The sequence below is a fragment of the Rosa rugosa genome, chromosome 5, assembly GCF_958449725.1.
Source record: "Rosa rugosa chromosome 5, drRosRugo1.1, whole genome shotgun sequence".
Taxonomy (NCBI): domain Eukaryota; kingdom Viridiplantae; phylum Streptophyta; class Magnoliopsida; order Rosales; family Rosaceae; genus Rosa; species Rosa rugosa.
Genome location: NC_084824.1, coordinates 4,241,215 through 4,262,425, shown reverse-complemented (window position 1 = coordinate 4,262,425; position 21,211 = coordinate 4,241,215). Strand labels below are relative to the sequence as shown.

General features: G+C 39.5%; 5 protein-coding genes across 5 annotated transcripts; 3 read left to right on the top strand and 2 right to left on the bottom strand.

The window, feature by feature from the left end:
* Positions 1-1,295: 1,295 nt before the first annotated feature.
* LOC133709479 (uncharacterized) lies at positions 1,296-1,966 on the bottom strand. Its single transcript, XM_062135241.1, has one exon. The coding sequence runs from the start codon at positions 1,897-1,899 to the stop codon at positions 1,420-1,422; it is 480 nt and encodes a 159-aa protein (XP_061991225.1). The 5' UTR covers positions 1,900-1,966; the 3' UTR covers positions 1,296-1,419.
* Positions 1,967-5,311: 3,345 nt separating this feature from the next.
* LOC133708832 (ABC transporter G family member 7) lies at positions 5,312-10,127 on the bottom strand. Its single transcript, XM_062134368.1, has 12 exons — positions 9,770-10,127; positions 9,504-9,694; positions 9,236-9,386; positions 8,954-9,086; positions 8,492-8,693; positions 8,107-8,383; positions 7,579-7,710; positions 7,209-7,429; positions 6,423-6,635; positions 6,223-6,307; positions 5,736-6,042; positions 5,312-5,664 (listed from the first exon to the last, which is right to left on the bottom strand). The coding sequence occupies exons 1-12, from the start codon at positions 10,040-10,042 to the stop codon at positions 5,654-5,656; spliced, it is 2,196 nt and encodes a 731-aa protein (XP_061990352.1). The 5' UTR covers positions 10,043-10,127; the 3' UTR covers positions 5,312-5,653.
* Positions 10,128-11,108: 981 nt separating this feature from the next.
* Positions 11,109-13,889, top strand: LOC133710326 (uncharacterized). The gene is made up of 4 exons (XM_062136368.1): positions 11,109-11,412; positions 11,494-11,831; positions 12,260-12,302; positions 13,204-13,889. Exons 1-4 carry the CDS (start codon positions 11,295-11,297, stop codon positions 13,641-13,643), a joined length of 939 nt encoding a protein of 312 aa, XP_061992352.1. The 5' UTR covers positions 11,109-11,294; the 3' UTR covers positions 13,644-13,889.
* Positions 13,890-14,784: 895 nt separating this feature from the next.
* On the top strand, positions 14,785-18,787 carry LOC133708906 (beta-glucuronosyltransferase GlcAT14A). The gene is made up of 4 exons (XM_062134476.1): positions 14,785-15,647; positions 17,500-17,575; positions 17,664-17,779; positions 17,871-18,787. Exons 1-4 carry the CDS (start codon positions 15,164-15,166, stop codon positions 18,383-18,385), a joined length of 1,191 nt encoding a protein of 396 aa, XP_061990460.1. The 5' UTR covers positions 14,785-15,163; the 3' UTR covers positions 18,386-18,787.
* Positions 18,788-18,889: 102 nt separating this feature from the next.
* On the top strand, positions 18,890-20,998 carry LOC133708905 (pentatricopeptide repeat-containing protein At1g71060, mitochondrial). The gene has a single exon (XM_062134475.1). It carries the CDS (start codon positions 19,200-19,202, stop codon positions 20,838-20,840), a length of 1,641 nt encoding a protein of 546 aa, XP_061990459.1. The 5' UTR covers positions 18,890-19,199; the 3' UTR covers positions 20,841-20,998.
* The last annotated feature ends 213 nt before the right edge of the window (positions 20,999-21,211 follow it).

The window sequence follows — 21,211 nt, the reverse complement described above, 5'->3', positions numbered from 1 at the left end:
TGGCCGTAGTCCTACAGTCCAAGATAGCTGAACTGTTTGGGGAAGATTTCTGGTATAAGGCCGGTCCAAAACTTCACGCGTGAGAATGAAAGTTTTGACACATAATTAACTTATCTAAAAGTGTGTATTTGGTTCGTATATTGTACTTGGTTCAACCACCGCATCTAAATTCTCATAATCAAGAGTGCGCTTTTATTTCTTACTGCCACATTTAACTTGTGCATAAATTGTGTTGTGTACTTGTGTATGCTTGTGTTAGAGTATATTCATGATGTAGTGCTTGAAATAACAAAGTTACGTCGTGATGATTATATATTTATATGGTATATGCAACATTTTTAGGATTCACTATATTTGGCATCTGAATCATTTTTGATGACGAACCTCCTAATTAACAATAATTTCGAGCATCATCTTACTAGCTTTTAAACTTTGATAACTAAAAGACTTCATGTGTTTCAAACCCATGAAATAAATAATAATATAGGCGTGGGGATGAGTCTCCCAGCTTGACTGGGTTCCAAACCCCTTTTCAAAAAAAAAAAAAAAACTTCATGTGTTTCAAGATGAGGCCTCGTATAGATTAATGGAGTTGCAAAATCTTTATAGTTCTTCATCTTCATTTTTACTTTTTTAGTGATATATTTAATTTTTCAACTAAAAAGGTTTTCGTACCAAGTTTGATCCGATCAAAATTTTAAAATTCCCCACTTTAGCGCCTGAATTAGTTCCCACTCTTCATGAAAGTTCAATGGCATCCATCTTTATTAAACCTCCTAATTAAGTAACATCAATCATAATTGTAGGTTAATTACAGTAATTATCTATTACACTCTATTTTTTTAATGACACGTGTACTTACTTGGAATGAAAAATAATCATGAATCGGAGACAACTGAAATGAGAGAAGAAATGAATCGGTATTGATTCTGGAGAAGTTGATTCCTACGTTTACTTACTTGGAATGAAAAATAAGCATGAATCGGAGACAACTGAAATGGGAGAAGAAAGGAATCGCCGAATCGGTATTGATTTTGGAGAAGTTGATTCCTAAACCCATCTCCCCTATTCGTAATCAAATTCCTGAGTATTCAGGAATTTATTATTTATAAGGAGGTGAGACCTACACCTATTATGATTTTTTCATGTGTTAGTAAACGCATGAATACTTTTTATCTAGAATCATTCCGATTCTTTTATCTTTTAATAACTTAATAAACGTAGGAATAATTTTACCCCGTAATCATTCACTCAATTTTAAGTAAGTAAACGTGCTTTAAATGGTAACATCTTCCTGAATCTGATAAATGCGAACTTCCCCAAACTTTTCTATTAGCTAATCTTCCCGAAACTTTCTAATTAGCTACTGGAAATAGATAAACTATTTACAAACAAATCTAGTAGTACTTGAATATTTCCTCATATACCAAAACCACTGGTCAATGCTCCTTTTGTGATCTCCAGCAAATGGGAGAATACCATGAACGTCGAGGCCGGGACGCTCAAAACGATCAAAGCCATGAATGCGAGAGCCAAGCTCGGCCTGGTGTTCATCAACTGCGACTGCAACAAACCCATGACTTGGCATATGAACGAGTCGTAGCTGGTGTAGTACCTCTTCTCCCAGTCCATCCACTCCGCCGGAGGCTCGTAGTTCCTCTCCACCATCTTCATCTCGTGGATTTTCTTCCTCAAAACGATCATGTTCTCATCCACGAGCCTGCTGCTGTAGTTCTGGTGGTGATCGTGCGCTTCTTTTCTACTCGATGCAACAATTCTAGACCTCCGTTGTTGTCGAATTACGCTTCCCGCTTTCGGTGAAGAAGTCGAAAACGGGTTGAAAATGGAGGAGGAAGAAGAAGAAGAAGAAGAGAGGAGCAGTGAAGAAGTTGATGCCATTTTTGCTTGCAAATGGAGGTTGAGGATGAATAATGATTGGGAATTGTTTTAGATGTGGTATTTGGTACTGGTACGCACTTATATTTATAGGTCAGGTGATGGGAATAATTAATTTGAAAAGGATAAAATAAGATGTAAAGTTGGACGAAAAGGAGGGTGGGGGCATGTGGGTTGAGAAATAGGTCGAAACGTTGCTCTCAATAGTTAATACTTAGCTAGGAAGGGTTGCGGGTAAACCGTGTTTTAATAATTTAAAGGGAGGCACTTGCACTCTTAACGCGTAGAAGTTTAATCATGCAGGAGATTCGGAGAAGCTATGCTCTAGCGTCACATCATATGGAGCCATGTTGTCTTGTGTATAACGTCTAGATTAATTGGATGCTATTATGAGTTGTAACAAATGGAAACATTTCCCGAATACATACAAGGTTTAGTGAATATAAAAGTGCTTTTTGAAAGTTCAATCGGAAGTAGCGGCGGCAATTTCAGTCCGACTAATCAATAATCCGATTGAATGACACCGGTTTCAGGTTTAGATAAATTGAGTGGTCGGTTTTGGCTATGAAGATCGGTGGTTGACACCGGTTACAACAATTATCGTTTGATTTTTGATTTTATATTTTCTTCTCATGTGGATATTTCAATCAGATTTTCAAATTTATTTTGTCAACCTAAATTGAGACCAGGCAACGGTATGGATCTCCTTGAAGAAGCAACAGCTCCGGCTAGGGCCACGCACAATACCAATTTCATAATTCATAAAACTGCATTTGATTCAGGTGTCTATTCTACTAAAAAACTCAAATTTTGGAATTGAGTCCAATCCAAATCGAGATTATTTTGATGTCAAGCAAGCACTTATTGTGCTTATTGACTATTTTTTTTACCCTGTAACATGTGGGGCATATGTCAATTTTGTGCAGCCAAATTTGATCGTGCATTTATGCTCTTCGTTCAATCACAACGACCAAGTATATGATATTTGTAAAAGTTATCATCTTTTCTGCAATAATTTCAAAGATTATTCGAATCTCAATGTGATGAACTACAATTTGAGTCTAGTTCATCGTATCTAAAACAAACGATATTTTAATTGAAGAGTCTTGGGTGAATCAAGGTCCACATACACTATGAGTTAATTCTCGGTACTGTTCATGTTATCATCTTTTCTGCAATAATTTTAAAGATTATTCAAATCTAAATGTGATGAACTACAGTTTGAGTCTAGTTCATCGTATCTAAAGCAAACGACATTTCAATTGAAAAGTCTTGGGTGGATCAAGATCCATATCCACTATGAGTTCATTTCTGGTACTGTTCATAAGCTAGTACCGAAAATTAACTCAAAGTGCATATGGACTTTGGTCCATACTATAATTTTCGCATTTATAAGAAACTTGTCCAAGAACTAGTCGTTACTCGTTAGGTGCCTCTATTATGTGGCAGAGAATCATTCCTCGAGATGAAACCTGAATTATTGTGCAGGTATTCTTTTTGTTTTTATAAACTATTGGGGTTCTGAATCGGGTTGACTTGGTCGGCGATTCATATATTAAACTAATCATTTGGAATTCACAACAAATTCGTTTGTTTTTAGGGAATCAAGACATGGGCGGGTGAGACGGAATCAAGCAAGACTTGAGTATGAAGTTTACTCAGAAAAATGGATAAAGCTAGTTTAGGAAACAGCAACTCATCAGCAAGAAAATAAAAAATTTCGTTTGAAGATTACTAGTTTAATTAATTTGGCCTTCAAACTAAGTACTTTAGAATTTGATGCATTATTGTATCAAGGAGCGTAAGTTGCTCATATTCGCAATAATGTATTCATTCATCTCTTAATTAATTAACTAAGTCATAGTTATTTATATATGCTGGTTTTAAAATTAACAATATGCAGGTCTTGCAGACTTGCAGTTGACAAGGAACTAATCTATATATATATGGCTCTCTATGATGTATGGAGTCCTCTCCATGAAGGATGATCACGTTGATTAAACCAAAGAAGAAAGTCAATGTTATAGCTCCGACAATGATTAACAAACCTGTTACACATACATTGGTTTAATATACATTGCTGAACTATTTTCTAGCAACTCAAAGTTTGAATGTACCGCAATATTATCACTATAACTTATCAATGAAACAATTCGGTAGCTACACAAGTACTCATTAACTAAAGCTGAATCCCGTTGGCTAATATTCCTTTAATAATGTCCAACAAAGGGGACATCAAAGCAGCAGTAGAGACCGGCACGCTAAGTGTAATAAGAGCAAGCATTCCCAAAGCCAAGGAAGGCCTAGTGTTCATCAATTGTGACTGCAACAACCCGACGGCTTCATAGACATCCGAATTGTAATTTGCATGGTATCGCTTCTCCCATTCCATCCAATTCGACGGGGGTCCATTCCGATCACGTGTCTCCGTCATCTCAATGTCACGAATCCGCATCCTAAGAACAATCATGTCCTCGTCGACAAGTCTACCGTCATGATTGTCACGATCACACGATGCAAAAACCTTCAGAGGGCTTCGTCTCCTCTGCAGACGAACAAGCCCCGTCTTCGAGCACGTCTGATTGCCGGAATTGAACCACGGTCTCGGTGAGACAGCCAAGCAAAGAGAAGAGGTTGTCATCGCTTTAGACATTACAAGTTTTACAAATCTCTCAATTGTGATGATACCAAACTAGTGACGTATTTTGTTTTAACAAAGGTAACATGCATGGAACATATATATAGGCATAGGCAACACAACATCAGGGTTGGTGCGACAAGGTAGACCGCGTAAGAATGACACGTGGCATTTGGCGCGTATGTTTTTGCCCTTTTAGTTTGGTTCCCAGAAGGTTTATAAAGCACATTTGTATTAAGCAGGAAAGAGGGAGTGACGTGATGGAAACACAACTTCATGAAGAAGTTTCGGTTTGAGTAAGTCCAGAAAGGGACGGTGAGATAAATCATATTATAAGCAGAGCTTGTTTTCCGGTGGAAGGAAAGAAACAAACTGTTATCCGTGTACGGCCTACGCGTCAAACACTATTTTATCAAAGACAGCAAGCTCAGATTTTGATATGCATAAATTGCGTGTAAGCAATCAAATATTCACCGGTTTATAGCACATGTAGGTCCTTTACGGGTTTAAAGCTATGATCCAGTTGGTATCTCTATGGTGTTCAACAAATAGAGTTTTTGAATCTCCATGATCGATATGATCATTTCAGCCTCGTTGTGTATTAGAGATTACGTAGCTCCTTAGTCATTTTAAATTTGGGAGTTAGATTTAGGCCGTTGATCTGCTGTTATGTTATAAATAAATCCGTTAGTGACTCCTATTTGTATTGTTCATACACTAGTAACATTTTTTGTCTGATTAAATGAATTCACTTCATTAGATATAAAAAAAGAAAAAGAAGAAAAGATTCTTTGCTTATTCAGGAAACTGAAGCCCAGCTCACATTACGTCACCGCCTATCTTTTTTCGGTGGCGAATCCATTGTCAAGCAAGCGCATACATGAACATTCATTGAGCCGTAGAAGCTACAGATATCGCAACGTGCCAATTATTTAAAATACCAATACAACTTCATCTTCATCCATGGCAAAGGGTCGAGAGGCTCATTCGGGTAGCATAAGCTCCGTAAAATTACGTTCTATGTGAAAATTTTGAGTTGATATGGATCTAGAATGATCGCTTCATGTAGTATACAAATGGCTCATTAGAGGCCCTGCTTTATTGCAAAGATTATCTCCTTTACTTAGCACCTGTATGAAATAAACCAATAAATAGCGGCACTTCTGATAAGAACTACACTAATGCCCAAGTAATTACAAACCTTCTAGGATAAATGGTGGGTCTTGGTCAATCGGAGGTGATTCAAGTGGCTGGTCTAGTTCAACTTGTTTGGGTGTTACAGGTTCATCTGACTGGTCTTGTTCTTCAACTTGTTCGGTATTTATTGGCCCAAGCTGCAGTGCTGCTGGTTGGGTCTGTTCAAGAGGTGCGGCCTCCAGCTGCTGGTATTTCGGTTTGTTTTTCTCCATCAGTAGGTAAGTGGTGCAATACCAAAACAACAGTATTCTACTTTGAGCTACCACGGTTTCCCTAATATGACTTGCTCCAAAGGAGATGCGTTCAAGTGCCTGCAAAATAAGCAAGAGATGAATGTAACAGACATAGAAACTCAGGACTCACGAGACACAGCTATCCATACGCGACTGGATAATGGGCCAGTCATAAAGATTATGCCTATGTTTCACGAGATTGTAATATATTTTTTTAATCAAGAGATTTGAACATGTAAGCATGAGTTCTCCCCGTACCTGTTCTCCATCTTGAATATCAAAAGAATGTTGATGCTCAAACTGAAGACCGCGAAACTCGTTGATGCAGAGCCCTTGAAAAGCCCTGAAAGTATGAAAAGCAATATACAATCATGATATGGAAAACAAAACATGTAACATTTACTTCTTGATTGGAATGAACTTTTACTTCTTGATTGGCAAGTAATCTCTGAACTTACCATCTGATTAGAGATGCATGAGGAATCCAACGAAAGATAATTGGTGTATTCTTTGCATTCACATAATAACCTCCAAATACAAGAAAAACTGTCATAAGTGATGGTCCCACTGCCATAGCTGCTTCAGTGGTTGGAACCATAGCACCAACTGTGAGACCCATAGCAGATGCCGCAAAAGATTCTAGGGTCACAATACCACAAAACTTCCCAAATCTTAAAAGGCAAAAAATATTGCAAAGTCAGTTCCTCTATCCTTGAAATCTCAAACAGCCCCAAGTAAATTTCAAAATGAGAACATTTCCAAAGAGAAATAACCAAGCAGCTATGCAACAGTAAATAACATATACATATTAGACATTATGTTCTTCCTGCTTCCAACATACAGTTCCTCACCAAGAGGAAAAACTAGGTTTTTTTATTTTTTTTATTTTTACTCTCTGATCTGTTTCCATGGATTTTACAAACAAAAGACACTCAGCTTACTGACAATGCCTAAGATATGATAAGTAGATTGTACAAATAACAGTTTTCATGTGACTATTCAGGGAATGTATCTCTTTCATTGGGATTGTTGCAGCTCTATTATTCAGGATCATGCCACATACTATCATTTAATACACACATATGTACATTTTGTGTTTTAAGTATAACTCTGCATGAAGGTTACCAGATTTATAAATACATTTCATACCGCCATAGAGTAATGTATATTCACCCGATTCAGATATATTCCAATCACACTGATCCAATTCTCATTTAAACATTTGTAACAATGACTTCACAAACCTGGATAAAGTAGGATGAAGACGAGCCATGGGGTACAAAACAGAACCAAACATTAATGGAAATGCTGCTCCAATGGGAATTTCAGCCAACAACTTAGAAAGGAGATAAGGTCCTAATGTATAAGACCCTTTTGCATGCTCTCTATTTACTATTGCACGCTCCTTTGGAAACACACCGACAGTCTTTGTCAGAGCCGCCATTGCTGTGTTTATTGCAGCAACCTGACAGAGAATATCCATAAATACAACTGAGAGATTTGAAACTATATAAGAGACACTGATATTCAATGACTTTTTTTCAGGTTGAATCAGACCTAAGTACTCCAAAATCATGGAATAATTCAATTCAATAGGTTTATAGATTTTCACACCTGAAGCAATCCCATTCTGTCTTGTATTGATGTCTGCGACCTACCCATTCTCCAAAAAACTGACCCAAATATAAGAGCTGATGCAACTGACATTCTTGCCCGAACTTTATTTGTGGGTCCATCACGAGAAGCCTAGTCAGTTGTTCAAAGGCCATTAGATAAAATGAGGAACTTGTATTATATTTATGAAACTACAACCTAATTCATTATGAAAAGCTACCATACCAAAATTCATATCCTCTTCACCTTTGAGTGATAAATCGTTACTTAAAAGTGTGGATGCTACTGTTCATAATGAGTTATACACTTATACTGCTCTTAACCTTTGTCAGAAATGGTGAAATAAAGTGGCTGAAAATAATCAAATAATGAAAGTGAACTAATACAAAGTCATTGTTGAATGGCATGTCTTGCACAATTGTTTGAGATTACCAAATCTGTCTTTCTCACATATGTACATCAGCATAAGATGTAATGTTGAATTCTATTTTGATGAAAGTAACTATGAAGCATGATAGTAAAAATTACCTGCATCCACGCACGCCTTAGGAGCAACCAGAATTGGCTCCACCAACCTCCCTTCTTCTGAACTCTACTCTTCCTGCTCAACCTGGTGCTGTTCTTGGAGATTTCCCTTAATGTAATCGGAGTTGCATACAGAACTGGTGATGATTGTTGTGAAAATGATTCAACAAGAGCATCTATTCTTTTCTGAGAAGAGTAGACACTTTCAGCAGAGCTGTAGTCAACAGATATAAGATCAGCTAGAAACTCAGCGGGGTTCTCATGATCTGGGCAATGGTACCTGTTGAAAAATCAATGATTAGTCAATACTTTCATAACTTTACAGACCCAGGTTGAATCATGCTTGGTGGGCAACAGATAGCGCTGGGTATAAGATAAAACCACCAACCCGAATTTAGAAAAGTATGTCAGTGGTTCATCATGTGCAGGACCAGCATACACAAGTGCACCTTCGGTTAGCAACACGATGTCATCAAATTTAGCATAAACAGAACCCCTAGGTTGATGTATGGAGCAAATAACGGTATGTCCATCTTGTGCAAGCTGTCGAAGGGTTTCCATAACTTTCTCTGCCTGAAAGGCATCAAGTCCTACAAACACCACAAGCATATTGTAACAAAAGGTCATTTTTCTGCTCCTGTAAGAAAGAAACAGGCTACTTCTAGTGTTGAGAACAAATAAGATACGACATACAAACCAGCATTATCATATCATATACCATATGCTTATTGAAAACATGGAACTAAATAAACGCATGCATATTGTAAGATGAGAAGTAAAAGATGATATGTACATTCTGACAATTGCAAACAGAAGACTGAGTTTGTTAAAGGCAAGAATGCAAGATTACCAGTAGTCGGTTCATCAGCAAATATAACAGAGGGGCTTGCAATCAGCTCACAAGCCACAGACAAACGTTTCTTTTCACCCCCACTAATTCCTCGGACTTTCGCATCCCCAACATTGGTATCAGCACAGCTGACCTTTTGCAATAAAGAAAGCAAACCAACCATTCCAAAATCAAAATCTGAACTAACTAACCTCACTGTCGCTAACAAAACTATCAATCACCAAAACCACTCACTACATCTATCGAAAATGAACTTCACTAATGTTCGTTAGTCAATCTTACCAATCCCATTTTGAACAACAGACTGTTCACATACTCCAATCTCACTTCCGGGGAAGATAACTCCGGAAGTTGCAGCTCGGCGGCAAGAGACAACGTCTCTCGCACCGTCAGCTGCGAGAAAAACAGATCCTCCTGTCTCACATAAGCAATCCTTAACCCCACGAAAAAAAAAAAAAACAAAAAAAACAAAAATGAGCACCACCACAGAATAATCACAGTTACCAAATGCCTCAAAATTTAACCTCTTAAACATAAACCAAAAGCTTACTTATAGGCTTTGTTTGGGCCAGGATTTCCATTGAACTCTAATAGTCCCGATAAGCTCAACTTTTGAGAAGCACTTAGCTGACCGGCGAGTACATTTAGCAGCGTCGTCTTTCCCGACCCGGACGGCCCCATTATCGCCAATAGCCTCCCCGGTTTCGCTTCTCCGCTGACGTCATTCAGCAGAAACCTGACCTGAGCATTCGAAATTTCATGGAATTTACATTTAGTTCTTCATTTTGAAATTTTTGAAACTTCGAAACTACTTACTGATTTGGAAGACTTGTCGGAGAGAGAGCAGGTGATGTTGCGCCACCGGATTGTAACCGGAACGACTTTTCCGGCGACCGGAGTTTCGCCTTTTTCGTTGATCACGTCGTCGTCTTCCTCGGCGAATTCTGAGTCCGGCAAGAGGGCTGGGCCAGGACCGGAGAAGAGGCGGAGCAGGAGAGCGGCGGCGACGGCGGCCAGAGCCTGGCCCAAGGGGCTGCCTCCAAAGCCCAAAACCATCTGGCCCACTTTTTTCCCGCCAAATTGAGCCATATTTAGAGAATCAGTTGGCTTCTTTGTTTTCCCAGAGCGAGAGCTGGAGCTCGAGGGAGGAGCTTTTTCTGCTTCTAGAGTAAAAGATGATATTCCGAGTGTTGAAAACGATGCCGTATCAAGGAAATCGTAATTTCCTTTCGCATGAACGACGCGTGTCCCTTTGAGGATAAGAGGGACTGTACTTGGTCGCTCGGCCCGAACATCAGAGTCGGACCAAAACTAAAACAAGCCCTTGCATAAAAGCCCACTGACATTATTTTTAGGCCTGCTAATTTGATCGGAGTTTGGTTTTACCATAAACGAGCGAAACTTCTTGTAGACACAACAGTGAAAGTTCACATACAACAAATATGCAATCTCAATCTTCTATATACAAATTCAGTTACTTATATCTAATCTCAGTGGTACGTGAAGTTACACACCGTGCACCCAAGACTTTTCGATAAACGAGTTGTTCTAATGGTATTATCGTCATATATTGACATAAGTGGCCGTCATTATGGTGATATTTAAGTTCAAATATCTCCTCATCGAAAATAAAGCAAAACAAATATGATTTTAATTTTAATTAACTAGGTATGACATACTGATCGTGACTTATAAATTTGTGATACATACATTTATTGTGATATTCACGTTTATCATTACGTATTAATGTATTAAATCTTATTAATATTTAGTAACAATCGATTTGACATGGTTCAACTTTTTCAAAAGTTACCTTACTAAAACAGTATAGTTAAATTTCACAATAACTCATAAAAATAGATAAAAAGTAATTTCTACAGAGGAAAAAAGTTACAGCCAATTGTTGTTTAAGCATGTGTAAAGTGTAATCCACATTTGGATTGAATAGTGCATATAGGAATCTCTAGGCGTGAAAAGGAACAGGCGAAAGCGCTTGGAATTATTCTCGTTTAGGTTAAGTAGGGGACCAATTACCCAAAACGAGTAAAACGATTTGGAAATTTGGAATAAGTAACTTTCTCAAAAAAAAAAAACTCCATTCCGACCCGGCCCATGTGAACCGGGTCGGCCCGAACGTATATATACGAGCACAGACAACCTTACTCTGTCTTTGAGACCATATGTCCTCTCCCGTCTCCTTCTCCAAAATCCATCCTCACCGGCGCTCACTCCGGTCGTGCCATGTCAGCTAGCCGCGGTGGACCCCACATCGTCACTCCTTCTCTTCCCCTCACGCGCCTCACCTGAACACCACTCTCCTTCTTCTCCAACAAACCGAACCATGGCCAGCAACGCCAAGGAAGAGCCCAAAACCGCTCCTCACCCCGATCGCTGGTACAACCTAACCCTAGGCCCCTCCTTCAAAGACGACTCCTCCAGCAAGTTCTGCACCCTACGATGTAAGCCCCTTTCGATCACAACCGTCGATTCTCGACACCGCCGTCTCTGGCTAATCTGATCGGAATTTTTTTTCTTTGCAGATGAATTTAAGCCGGCGTCGATTGACAAGACGAAGCCGGGGTCGCTGAAGAAGACGAAGGACAATAGGGTTACGGTGGAGTTTCAGAACAACCAATTGGGGAAGCCTAATGTGTTGTTTAAAGGGAATAGTGAGGATTATAAAGACAACGACGCCGTTTTGTTTTTCGACGGCCAGACGTTTCGGCTTGAGAGGCTTCACAGGGCGGTGAAGCAGCTCCGGCATGACCGCCAGCCTGGGGAATCCGCCGGGATTCCTCTGGAGCCGCAGCTGTCTCCGCCGCCCGGCAAGGTGGCCAAGACGATGCATCCTTCTAGAAATTCATTCCCTGCCGTGCCGGTGAGTTTGAGTTTTGATTTTATCTGCTAAGTTTTTTATCTGTATTGAAAACTATGGAAACAACAATAGCAAAGGTTAGGAAGATATAAACTTTGACGAACAGTCTAGTCTGCTATTTAAGAAAGTAACTGATCAGTATTACAAATTCATATTTGGAAGAAGAAAAAGAAATTGATGCAGTGTGCCAGAACTGTTTAGGCTAAGATTTCAATTACCTCTGAATTCTTAATGTTTTTGTTGAAATGTGTGAATTGGAAAAGGTCGCAGGGTTATTCAAAGATTCGTAACGCATTAATGGTCATTATTTGTTGATACATTAGTTGGTAGATGGTTCTTTACGGTAGTAATAAACTGAAATAACGAATCTTTGATTCTTTCTCCTTTTTCATGTGATTTCTAAGCTTATATTTGTCACGGGGTTAATGCAGGTTGAGGTGGAACGAATTGATATTGGTGTGCCAGAGAATTCAGGTTTGTTATGTTCTTTTTTTTTTTTCTTTTTCCTTATTAAGAATGAAGTTACAAGATAATATGCCAGCGTATTCTTGCTGCATAAATTAGCAGAACTGTCATCTTCTTTTCTAAGAGGATCAGGGTCAAACTTTATAGTTCATGAGTCTATTAAGTTTTGGATGCAGGGTGGAGTTGTAGACTTTGTTCATTTTTCAGTTGCATTTCATGAACTCATCATACAATTCTGTCAAAAGTTTCTTCACACAAGATGTGTTTGTATCTCTTAGTCTGACATGTTTTTGTGGAAAGTTTCTCGTTACCATATCCATTGTATGTGCACATTCTTGTCAGAATTTCAGCGATACCTTTCTTGCCAAATGCTTTATCCATAAATGATCAGTTGTTTCCATCCCATATGCGGTGTTTTATAGGTCCCCTGTTTAATTATCCCATTTGCAACGGATTCTTGGGGTACAGTATATTTAGCTACATGCTTGACATAACCAAACTAAAATCATTCCAATTTTGCCAATGCTTGTATTTTGTATGTACAGTGCGGGAATTACCAATTTTGTAGTGAAATCCGTTGCAACTCCCATCCCAATTATTCAGAACATGCTAGGGTTGTTAATGAGAAGGATATCTAATAAAAGCAAGCAATGCAGTGGCTCGGTTGCTCATCTCTTGAATTTCTTTTTTCTTTGTCATGCCTATACATCGGCTATCTTGACCTTCTTCTATCAATTTTGAAGCCGGTGAAAACTGTTAAGGAGAATATTTTCTTATTACAGATTGTACTTTTTATACCTCTCCACTATACAGGGTCTCGTCCAACTTTGAATGAGGCATTTGCTATTATTTATCCATTTTGCTTTCCATATCGGCGTCATATTCTAATTCTATGTTTATAATGTAACAGGTGCGAAATCTGCGAGTAAAGGTGTGGCTGATTACTCATTTGATCAACCAAATGTCTCTGCTGCTTCGCCAGACCATAAGGATGATGAAGTTGAGGAACATCAAGATATAGATATTGATGAACTTTTTGGTAGCGGATCACCTGAAGATGGGAATGCCGCTGCTGAAAATAAATCTAATGCTGAATTAGATATCAATATGCCTCATCACAACGAGATTGATGATGAGATTGCTGATGTAGATGTTAGTGGTGATGAAGTTGATAAGGGCCCAAATGCTGCAGAAGCCCTTCGAGCCCAGGTAAATGCGGAGGAGAGTCATGAGCAGACTTCTTCTTCTACTAGTAGCAGTGGAAGTGGGAGTAGCAGTGGAAGTGGTAGCACCAGCAGCAGCAGTGACAGTGAAGCCAGCGATGATGATTCTGCAGTCAACTCAATCTGATACACTGGGGCAGCCGCAGCTGTACTCTCTGTCACAAGGCTGTCCAAGAGTCCCAAATAGCACAGGGGAGTTGCCCCTAAACCCTAAAAAGCGAAAGAAAACATATACATCCTGTTATTTGTGAGATGGTGATATGTGCCAGTATATGTTATAACTCTTAATTTATAAAGCCTTCCATGTATGAATTGAAACATTATTTGAGAAAATTTTCCATAAATGAATAATAACTTTTTTGATGCATCAAAAGATATGAGCTTGGAGGCATTGTGATGCAGATCATGATGTCGGCAACGAAAACTTCAGATTTGTTTGCCAAAGAAAACATCAGGACTCAATCTTTCTTCTTCAAGATTGAAAACTTGAATATTATATATGGTATGTTACGGTCAATGACTCGTGACATTCACAATTCGCTGTAAACTCTGGTGCGTATAATATCCATGCGCCTAAACTATAAATTTATAACTAAAAATAGACTATTCTTGCCATGTTGAGGATTTTTCTAAACAGCCATCTTTTTTTTTTTTGGGCAATCTTTATTTTTCTATCTAGTTCGGAAATTTTGAAACACCACATGATCTGAATTCTGAAGTAGGATAGAATTTCCGTAAGAAACAGTTTTCATCGATTTGGTGGAACACCTACCAGTCTTTTTCTGGCATCTTTTGTAGCTAAATAAACTCACCTGTCCTTAGCTACCAACAGAAAAAACACCATGGGATCACATCACCACCCCATGTCACTGTTAATACCTTTCCTTTACTGATGGCTTCATATCTTTATTAAAGCTTTGGAGGTTCTCTATGATACACTAGAGTACAATCTAATGATTTTCAGCTTTGAAGTTTTAAATATTGTAGAGTATAAAATTTTCGTCAAACTCACTGATTAATAGCAAAGAATTTTCCGATACTTCAAAGTATTGAAACTCTAGAGTCGAGACTCTTCAACGTGTATGGTTGAATGATTAGACCCAAGAAAACAAAAATACACGGAGGGAATAACACAGGCGCCGCCGCGCGTAATCCAATTGCCCCGGAACGCGCCAAATTCCCAGGAAGAAACGAGGGTGTAATCACGCGCACCTCACGAGCGTGGAGGTTGTCTGTGAAACTTTAAAAACGGTACACGAAAATTGAAAAAACTGAGCTTAATTTACACTTTTTGTGTCATTATGATAGAGATCAAAGAAATCAAATTCCAGAACTCCATCTTCTTCTTCTTCTTCTTCCTCTCATCAAATCCAACTTCCAAAACCCTAACCCTAGCATTGTTCCAGCAGCACTGTCAGCACCATTAAAAACTCATTTATTTCTTAATAGAAACCAGAAAAATCTCAATCAAAGACACACCCATATATCTTCTCATTTTTCGTCTCTGTTCATCAGGGACCAAGATCCTCACTGACCCATCACCAATAAACCCTAGCCCTACCAAACCCACATCCCCAATTCCATTGATTTGACCCAATACCCATATATGCCCCAATTCCAAGAACCAAAAGAAGAAGCAACTCAATTATGGGAGCAGAGAAGAAATGGCTTCTCACACTCTTCTCCGCCACATTGCTCTCTCTCCTCCTCCTCCTCTTCTCCTCCATCTCCGCCTTCACCTCCCCCAAACCGTTCCCCTCCATCGTCCAGCACGGCGCCCACTGCCCGCCGGCGTTCGCCTACTACATCTACGGCGGCCGCGGCGATCGGGCCCGGATCTTCCGGCTGCTCCTCGCCGTCTACCACCCGAGGAACCGGTACTTGCTGCATCTGACGGCGGAGGAGTCGGAGGACGAGCGGCGGCGGCTGGCGTCGGCGGTCAAGGCGGTGCCGGCGGTCAGGGCGTTTGGGAATGTGGATGTGGTGGGGAAGCCTGATCGGATCACGTACATGGGTTCGTCGAATTTGGCGACGACGTTGAGGGCGGCGGCGATTTTGTTGAAGGTGGATAGTGGGTGGGACTGGTTCATCACTTTGAGTGCTGTCGACTACCCACTTGTGACTCAGGACGGTACGCCGGTTCTGCTGCTTCTTTAATCTCTATATATATATATTTGATTGTTTCCGAAAATTTATAATGTATAGTATGAAAGAGATTGCGGTTGGATTTGTTTGAGCTTGTGAAAAGTGTTTATCTAGGGAAGCATATATGTGTGGGTTTGGTTATTGTTTATAGTAAGATAGCAAATAATGTATTTCGGATAGTACCATTCATATAAAGAGGAGCGAGGCTATGGCATAGGAGAGTTGTGTACTGTAAAGAGGGGGTCCTGGCTCAAATCTACCTCCCCCAGATACTATGTTTTCGTGTACAATGGTAACATGGTGTGTTTCATACGAGGTTTGTATGGGAAGTTGTTATTTATAGATTGGCCTAGGGTGCTGTTGCTTCGACTTGGTGACTCCAATTCTAGTGAAGTAATGGTGTCGTGTCAATTCCTTATACTGAGGTTCTCTGCTTGTTGTTCAGGAAGTGAAAATTGGATGGAATTGCTTCCTTGAAATACTATTTTGATTTCGAGTTGGCTTTTGAATTGCGTTGATTTTAGATTTGGGTGGTTTTGTGTTGAATCTTCCCTTGTTGCAAGGGGCACACCGGGATCCATTTGATGACACACAACTCCTTTTGGTTGATTGGATTATGAGAGGCATGGAGCTTTGATATAAGCTTCTGACTTTATTGGCCTGGAATTCCCAGTTTTGTCCATATAAAGGAACAAAAGAATGTAAGAAATTTTCATATTAGGACCGAAAGTTTGATGATTGGTTTCCGATTAATTCTTATAGCACTTCAGTGTTTGATGTTTGTTGATTTTTTTTCTTCTTTTTTTTTTTTTTCAATTTATGTGACTTCTCTTGTTATATTGTTTTGGTGTCTTTGTAATGTTCTTCTCTGTCATATATTCAAAAGCACATAAGTACACACATAAAAGCACATATAGATGGAGGGAGGGAGTTTACTTTGTAATGTTCTTCTCTGTCATATATTCAAAAGCAGCTTTTCTATACTATCTGACTTTCAACTATAGTCTATATATTCCAGCAAATGCTAAATACAATTCTTTTAGTAGTAACCAGGTTTTCGTTTGTGAGTTTCCTCTGAATGAGTAAAAACTGCACATCAATTCTGTGTTCATAAAGATATATTCTTCATGGTACTTGGTGCTTTACTAAGAAAGGTCAGATTTGAAGTCTTCTATTACATGTCACTCCCAATTTAGGAGAAAAGAAGATTCAGAAAGTGCATATAATCTAGACATAGCATGGTAGGGGTAGGAAAAGAGGAGGGGACATACAAAGTAGCTGTCTATGAAATAGATGAAAAAGAACTGGAATGGTCTGAGGTGTTTTCTTGAGTTATATACCATGTGCAAGTAGTAGTTGTCAGGAAGACTAGGTGGCCACATCTTTCTTATTAGGAGTTTGTACATTTCTGAAATTTGACTACCAGTATATAAGAATGTACGGTAGCGTTTGCATGATCCTAAGCAATTGTGACCGCTCTGGCAATTCTTTGAAGTCTATATGTCACTTCCGCATATGATGAACTCTTGTTAGGAATAACTTCTACCTCAAGGCTTATGTGAGGATCTGAATCCCCAATTTATAGTTTATGTAGTTGAGGACTTTGATAACCAGCATTTCTCTATTGCTGTTACCGTTGTCACATTGTTCATATCCTTCAAGGTTGGGTGAAATACTCTAGAATGCCACATTTTTATCAATACTCGTTTCTTTGTGTAAGTTTTGATATGTACTATAATTGCTTTGTATTGCTTGTCTTGATAAATTATTGCAACCTATTGTTTTCCTTAATAAGTTCTGTCAACTTATTTGCTTCTGCTTCTGTTTTGTTCTTTCAGACCTGTCTCATGTCTTCTCTTCTGTAAGACGGGATCTCAATTTCATTGACCACACCAGTGACCTTGGATGGAAAGAGTAGGCAAACCTTTTCACTAATTTTAGCTTTATTTTCTGGCACATATTTCTATTTGAACCTGAAGCTGTATATATTATTCTTGTGTAGGTTGCATAGGATCCAGCCAATTATAGTCGATCCAAGTATCTACCTAGCCAGGAGGAGCCAAATTTTTCATGCTACAGAGAAGCGGAAAACACCTGATGCTTTTAAAATATTCACAGGCATAGTCTAACACACTTATATGCAAGATTTCACATGAATATTTCTTTCCACATTAATGCTAATTAGAAGCTTTTCTATCTTGATTTGCAGGTTCCCCATGGTTTGTCCTGAGCAGATCTTTTCTGGAATTTTGCATTCTTGGTTGGGATAATCTTCCCCGGACGTTGCTCATGTACTTTACGAATGTGATTCTATCGGAGGAAGGATATTTCCACTCTGTTATATGCAATTCACCAGAGTTTAAGAACACTACTGTGAACAGTGATTTAAGATACATGATTTGGGACACTCCCCCGAAAATGGAACCCCACTTCCTCAATACATCAGTTTATGATCAAATGGTTCAAAGTGGAGCTGCTTTTGGCCGACAATTCCAGAAGGACAACCCTGTGCTGGACATGGTTGATGAAAAGATCCTCAAGCGCGGGCGAAATCGAGCTGCCCCAGGTGCATGGTGCTCCGGCTGGAAGAGCTGGTGGATGGATCCTTGCTCTCAATGGGGGGATGCCAATATCTTGAAGCCTGGACCCCAAGCAAAGAAATTTGAAGAATCCATTACTAACCTTCTTGATGACTGGAGCTCACAATCAAATCAGTGTAAATGAAGAATCTTGAACCGAAAAGTTGATCTTCACAGACTTTTCGTGCGGTTTCCTTTGATTCTAAACTTGATGGTTAACTTGGAAGACTGCCAACAGCTGAGATGCATTCATTCTTTTGGCCACTGAGCTCACTTTCTTCTTCTTCTTTTTTTGAGGTCCCTCCAGTCACAGCTTGACTATTGTTTATAACAGGGGCATAGTAGCATAGTGAATTCAGTTGGGGTGTTGGGATATACTTACTATTATATCATTGCCGCTATTATTGATGGTAGAGCACTAGAGCCACTCACAGCCTTTCCATGCCATGTAATAAGAGGGTTCTCTCCCCTCTTTTGTACTGCCTCTCTACTTGGGATTCTATTAGGAACTGTTTGAATATTGGAGCAGAAAATTTCATTCTTTCAATTCTATTGTGTTTCATCTCTTTTGTTAGTGCCAAGATACTTTTGTTTGTTATCCGCCTAGTATAGTTGGTCGAGCGGCTTAGCATGAAACTCCATATCTAGCATGCAAGTCTTAATTTCCACTAATTTGTGGCCAGCATGTTTACGGTTCGTGTGCCTGTGGCGAGGAATTAGTTGGCTTTGTTGGAATATTTTTGTGGATCTTAGTCTGAATACTGACAGAATAAGTGTGTTACTAACACACTAAAATAATTGAAATGGCTTACCATCTCACTCCTGATAGAAAATAAAAAAAATCCTTGTTTTTGTGATTTTTTTCTTATACCTTTAAAAACCTATAAATGACTATCCCGCCAAACACAGACCTGGGCCTCTAAAGGTTCAAACTTCAACAAAATCTCGTCGCCTCTCAGATGGATCTCTCTAGATTTTTCAAGCTTTTACCAAAACCATCCAAAAATCCCTTCTTTCTTTTCCCAAATCCTCAAACTGGTTCTCCCAGATCAGTGAGATCACTCACAAACCTTACTAGTAATCCAAAACCCTATGTTGAACACCCATCTGGGCTCTTACGCAATCCCAATCCTGGTATTTACAGAGCAATCCATGGCACTCTATACAAAACCCAAGTGCTTGATGACGCCAATACCCACGATATCACCCAAGAGGCTGAGAAAATCAGCAAAATTCTATCCACGGCCAACTCCAATCCTCGCATTGAGAGCTTGCTCGACGGCGCTTCAGTCAAGGTGTCGCCAACGCTTGTGGTTGAGGTCTTGAAGAAGCTCAACAACGCCGGCGCTCTGGCTCTCTCCTTTTTCCGGTGGGCCGAAAAGCAAAAGGGGTTTAAGCATTGCACAGAGAGCTACAATGCATTGATTGAAGCTCTGGGTAAGATCAAACAGTTCAAGATAATATGGGAATTGGTGAATGACATGAACAACAAAGGCCTGCTCAGCAAAGAGACTTTCGCTTTGATTTCGAGGCGGTATGCGAGGGCAAGGAAGGTTTCAGAGGCCATTAAAGCTTTTGAGAATATGGAGAAGTTTGGGATCAAGTTAGAAGGGTCGGATTTCAATAGACTGATTGATACTCTGAGCAAGTCGAGGCAGGTTGAGAAAGCACAGGAGGTGTTCGATGAAATGAAGCACAGAAGGTTCAAACCTGATATTAAGTCGTACACTATTTTGCTGGAAGGATGGGGTCAGCAACAGAATTTTTTGAGGTTGGATGAGGTTTATAGAGAAATGAAGGCTGAAGGGTTCGATCCAGATGTTGTGACTTATGGTATTTTGATCAATGCACATTGTAAGGGGAAGAAGTATAACGAAGCGATTGGATTGTTTCGAGAGATGGAAGCGAAGAATGTGAGGCCTTCTCCTCATATCTTCTGTATGCTGATTAATGGATTAGGCTCAGAAAAGAGATTGGCTGAAGCTATTGAGTTTTTTGAAGGGTCCAAAGCCAGTGGTTTAGAACCAGAGGCGCCTACTTATAATGCTGTTGTTGGAGCTTACTGCTGGTCAATGCGGATGCCTGACGCGTTCGGGGTGGTGGATGAGATGAGAAAATGTGGGATTGGTCCTAATTCTCGAACTTACGATATAATCTTACATCACTTGGTTAAGCATCGAAGAACTGAACAAGCTTACTCGGTATTCCAGAAAATCAGTAGCGAACCTGGCTGCGAACCAACAGTAAGTACATACGAAATCCTAGTGAGGATGTTTTGCAATGAGAATCGAGTGGATATGGCATTATGGGTTTGGGATGAGATGAAGACTAAAGGCGTCCTGCCAGGAATGCACATGTTCTCCACATTGATCAACAGCTTGTGCCATGAGAACAAGTTAGATGATGCATGCAGGTACTTTCAGGAGATGCTAGACATGGGTATTAGGCCTCCGACACAGTTGTTTAGTAACCTAAAGCAAGCGCTTCTTGATGATGGGAGAAAGGATGCTGTCATAAGTTTCGGTTTGAAGATTGAAAAACTGAGAAAAACCCCATTAGTTGGGTTGGGTTGCGCTAAAGAGCGATATCAGAACAGCTAATCTACAATGATGGCTCCTAAGTGCTAAGATTGAGGGGTCTGGCTAGAACTGTCATCCTTCTACTTCATGTAATGCTCAACTTCTAATATACAAATGTGGAATTGGTTTTATGGTATTTACAAACAATGAAGAATCCTGAACATTACCCATTAGTCTATCTCAGAGGCATCAAAGTGTGCATATAACCACTATGAATTCGAAAACAGTATCAAGCTATTCTACTAGTTCCAAACACATCATCAACTATGAACAAACTTTACAAAATTCTCATACATGAACTGGAATCAAGTTTACAAGGCAGTTTAATGCACCATATTTTTAGTCCAAGCCTAAATCATACTGCAATGATAAGGAGCCTAAAAACATAGAAA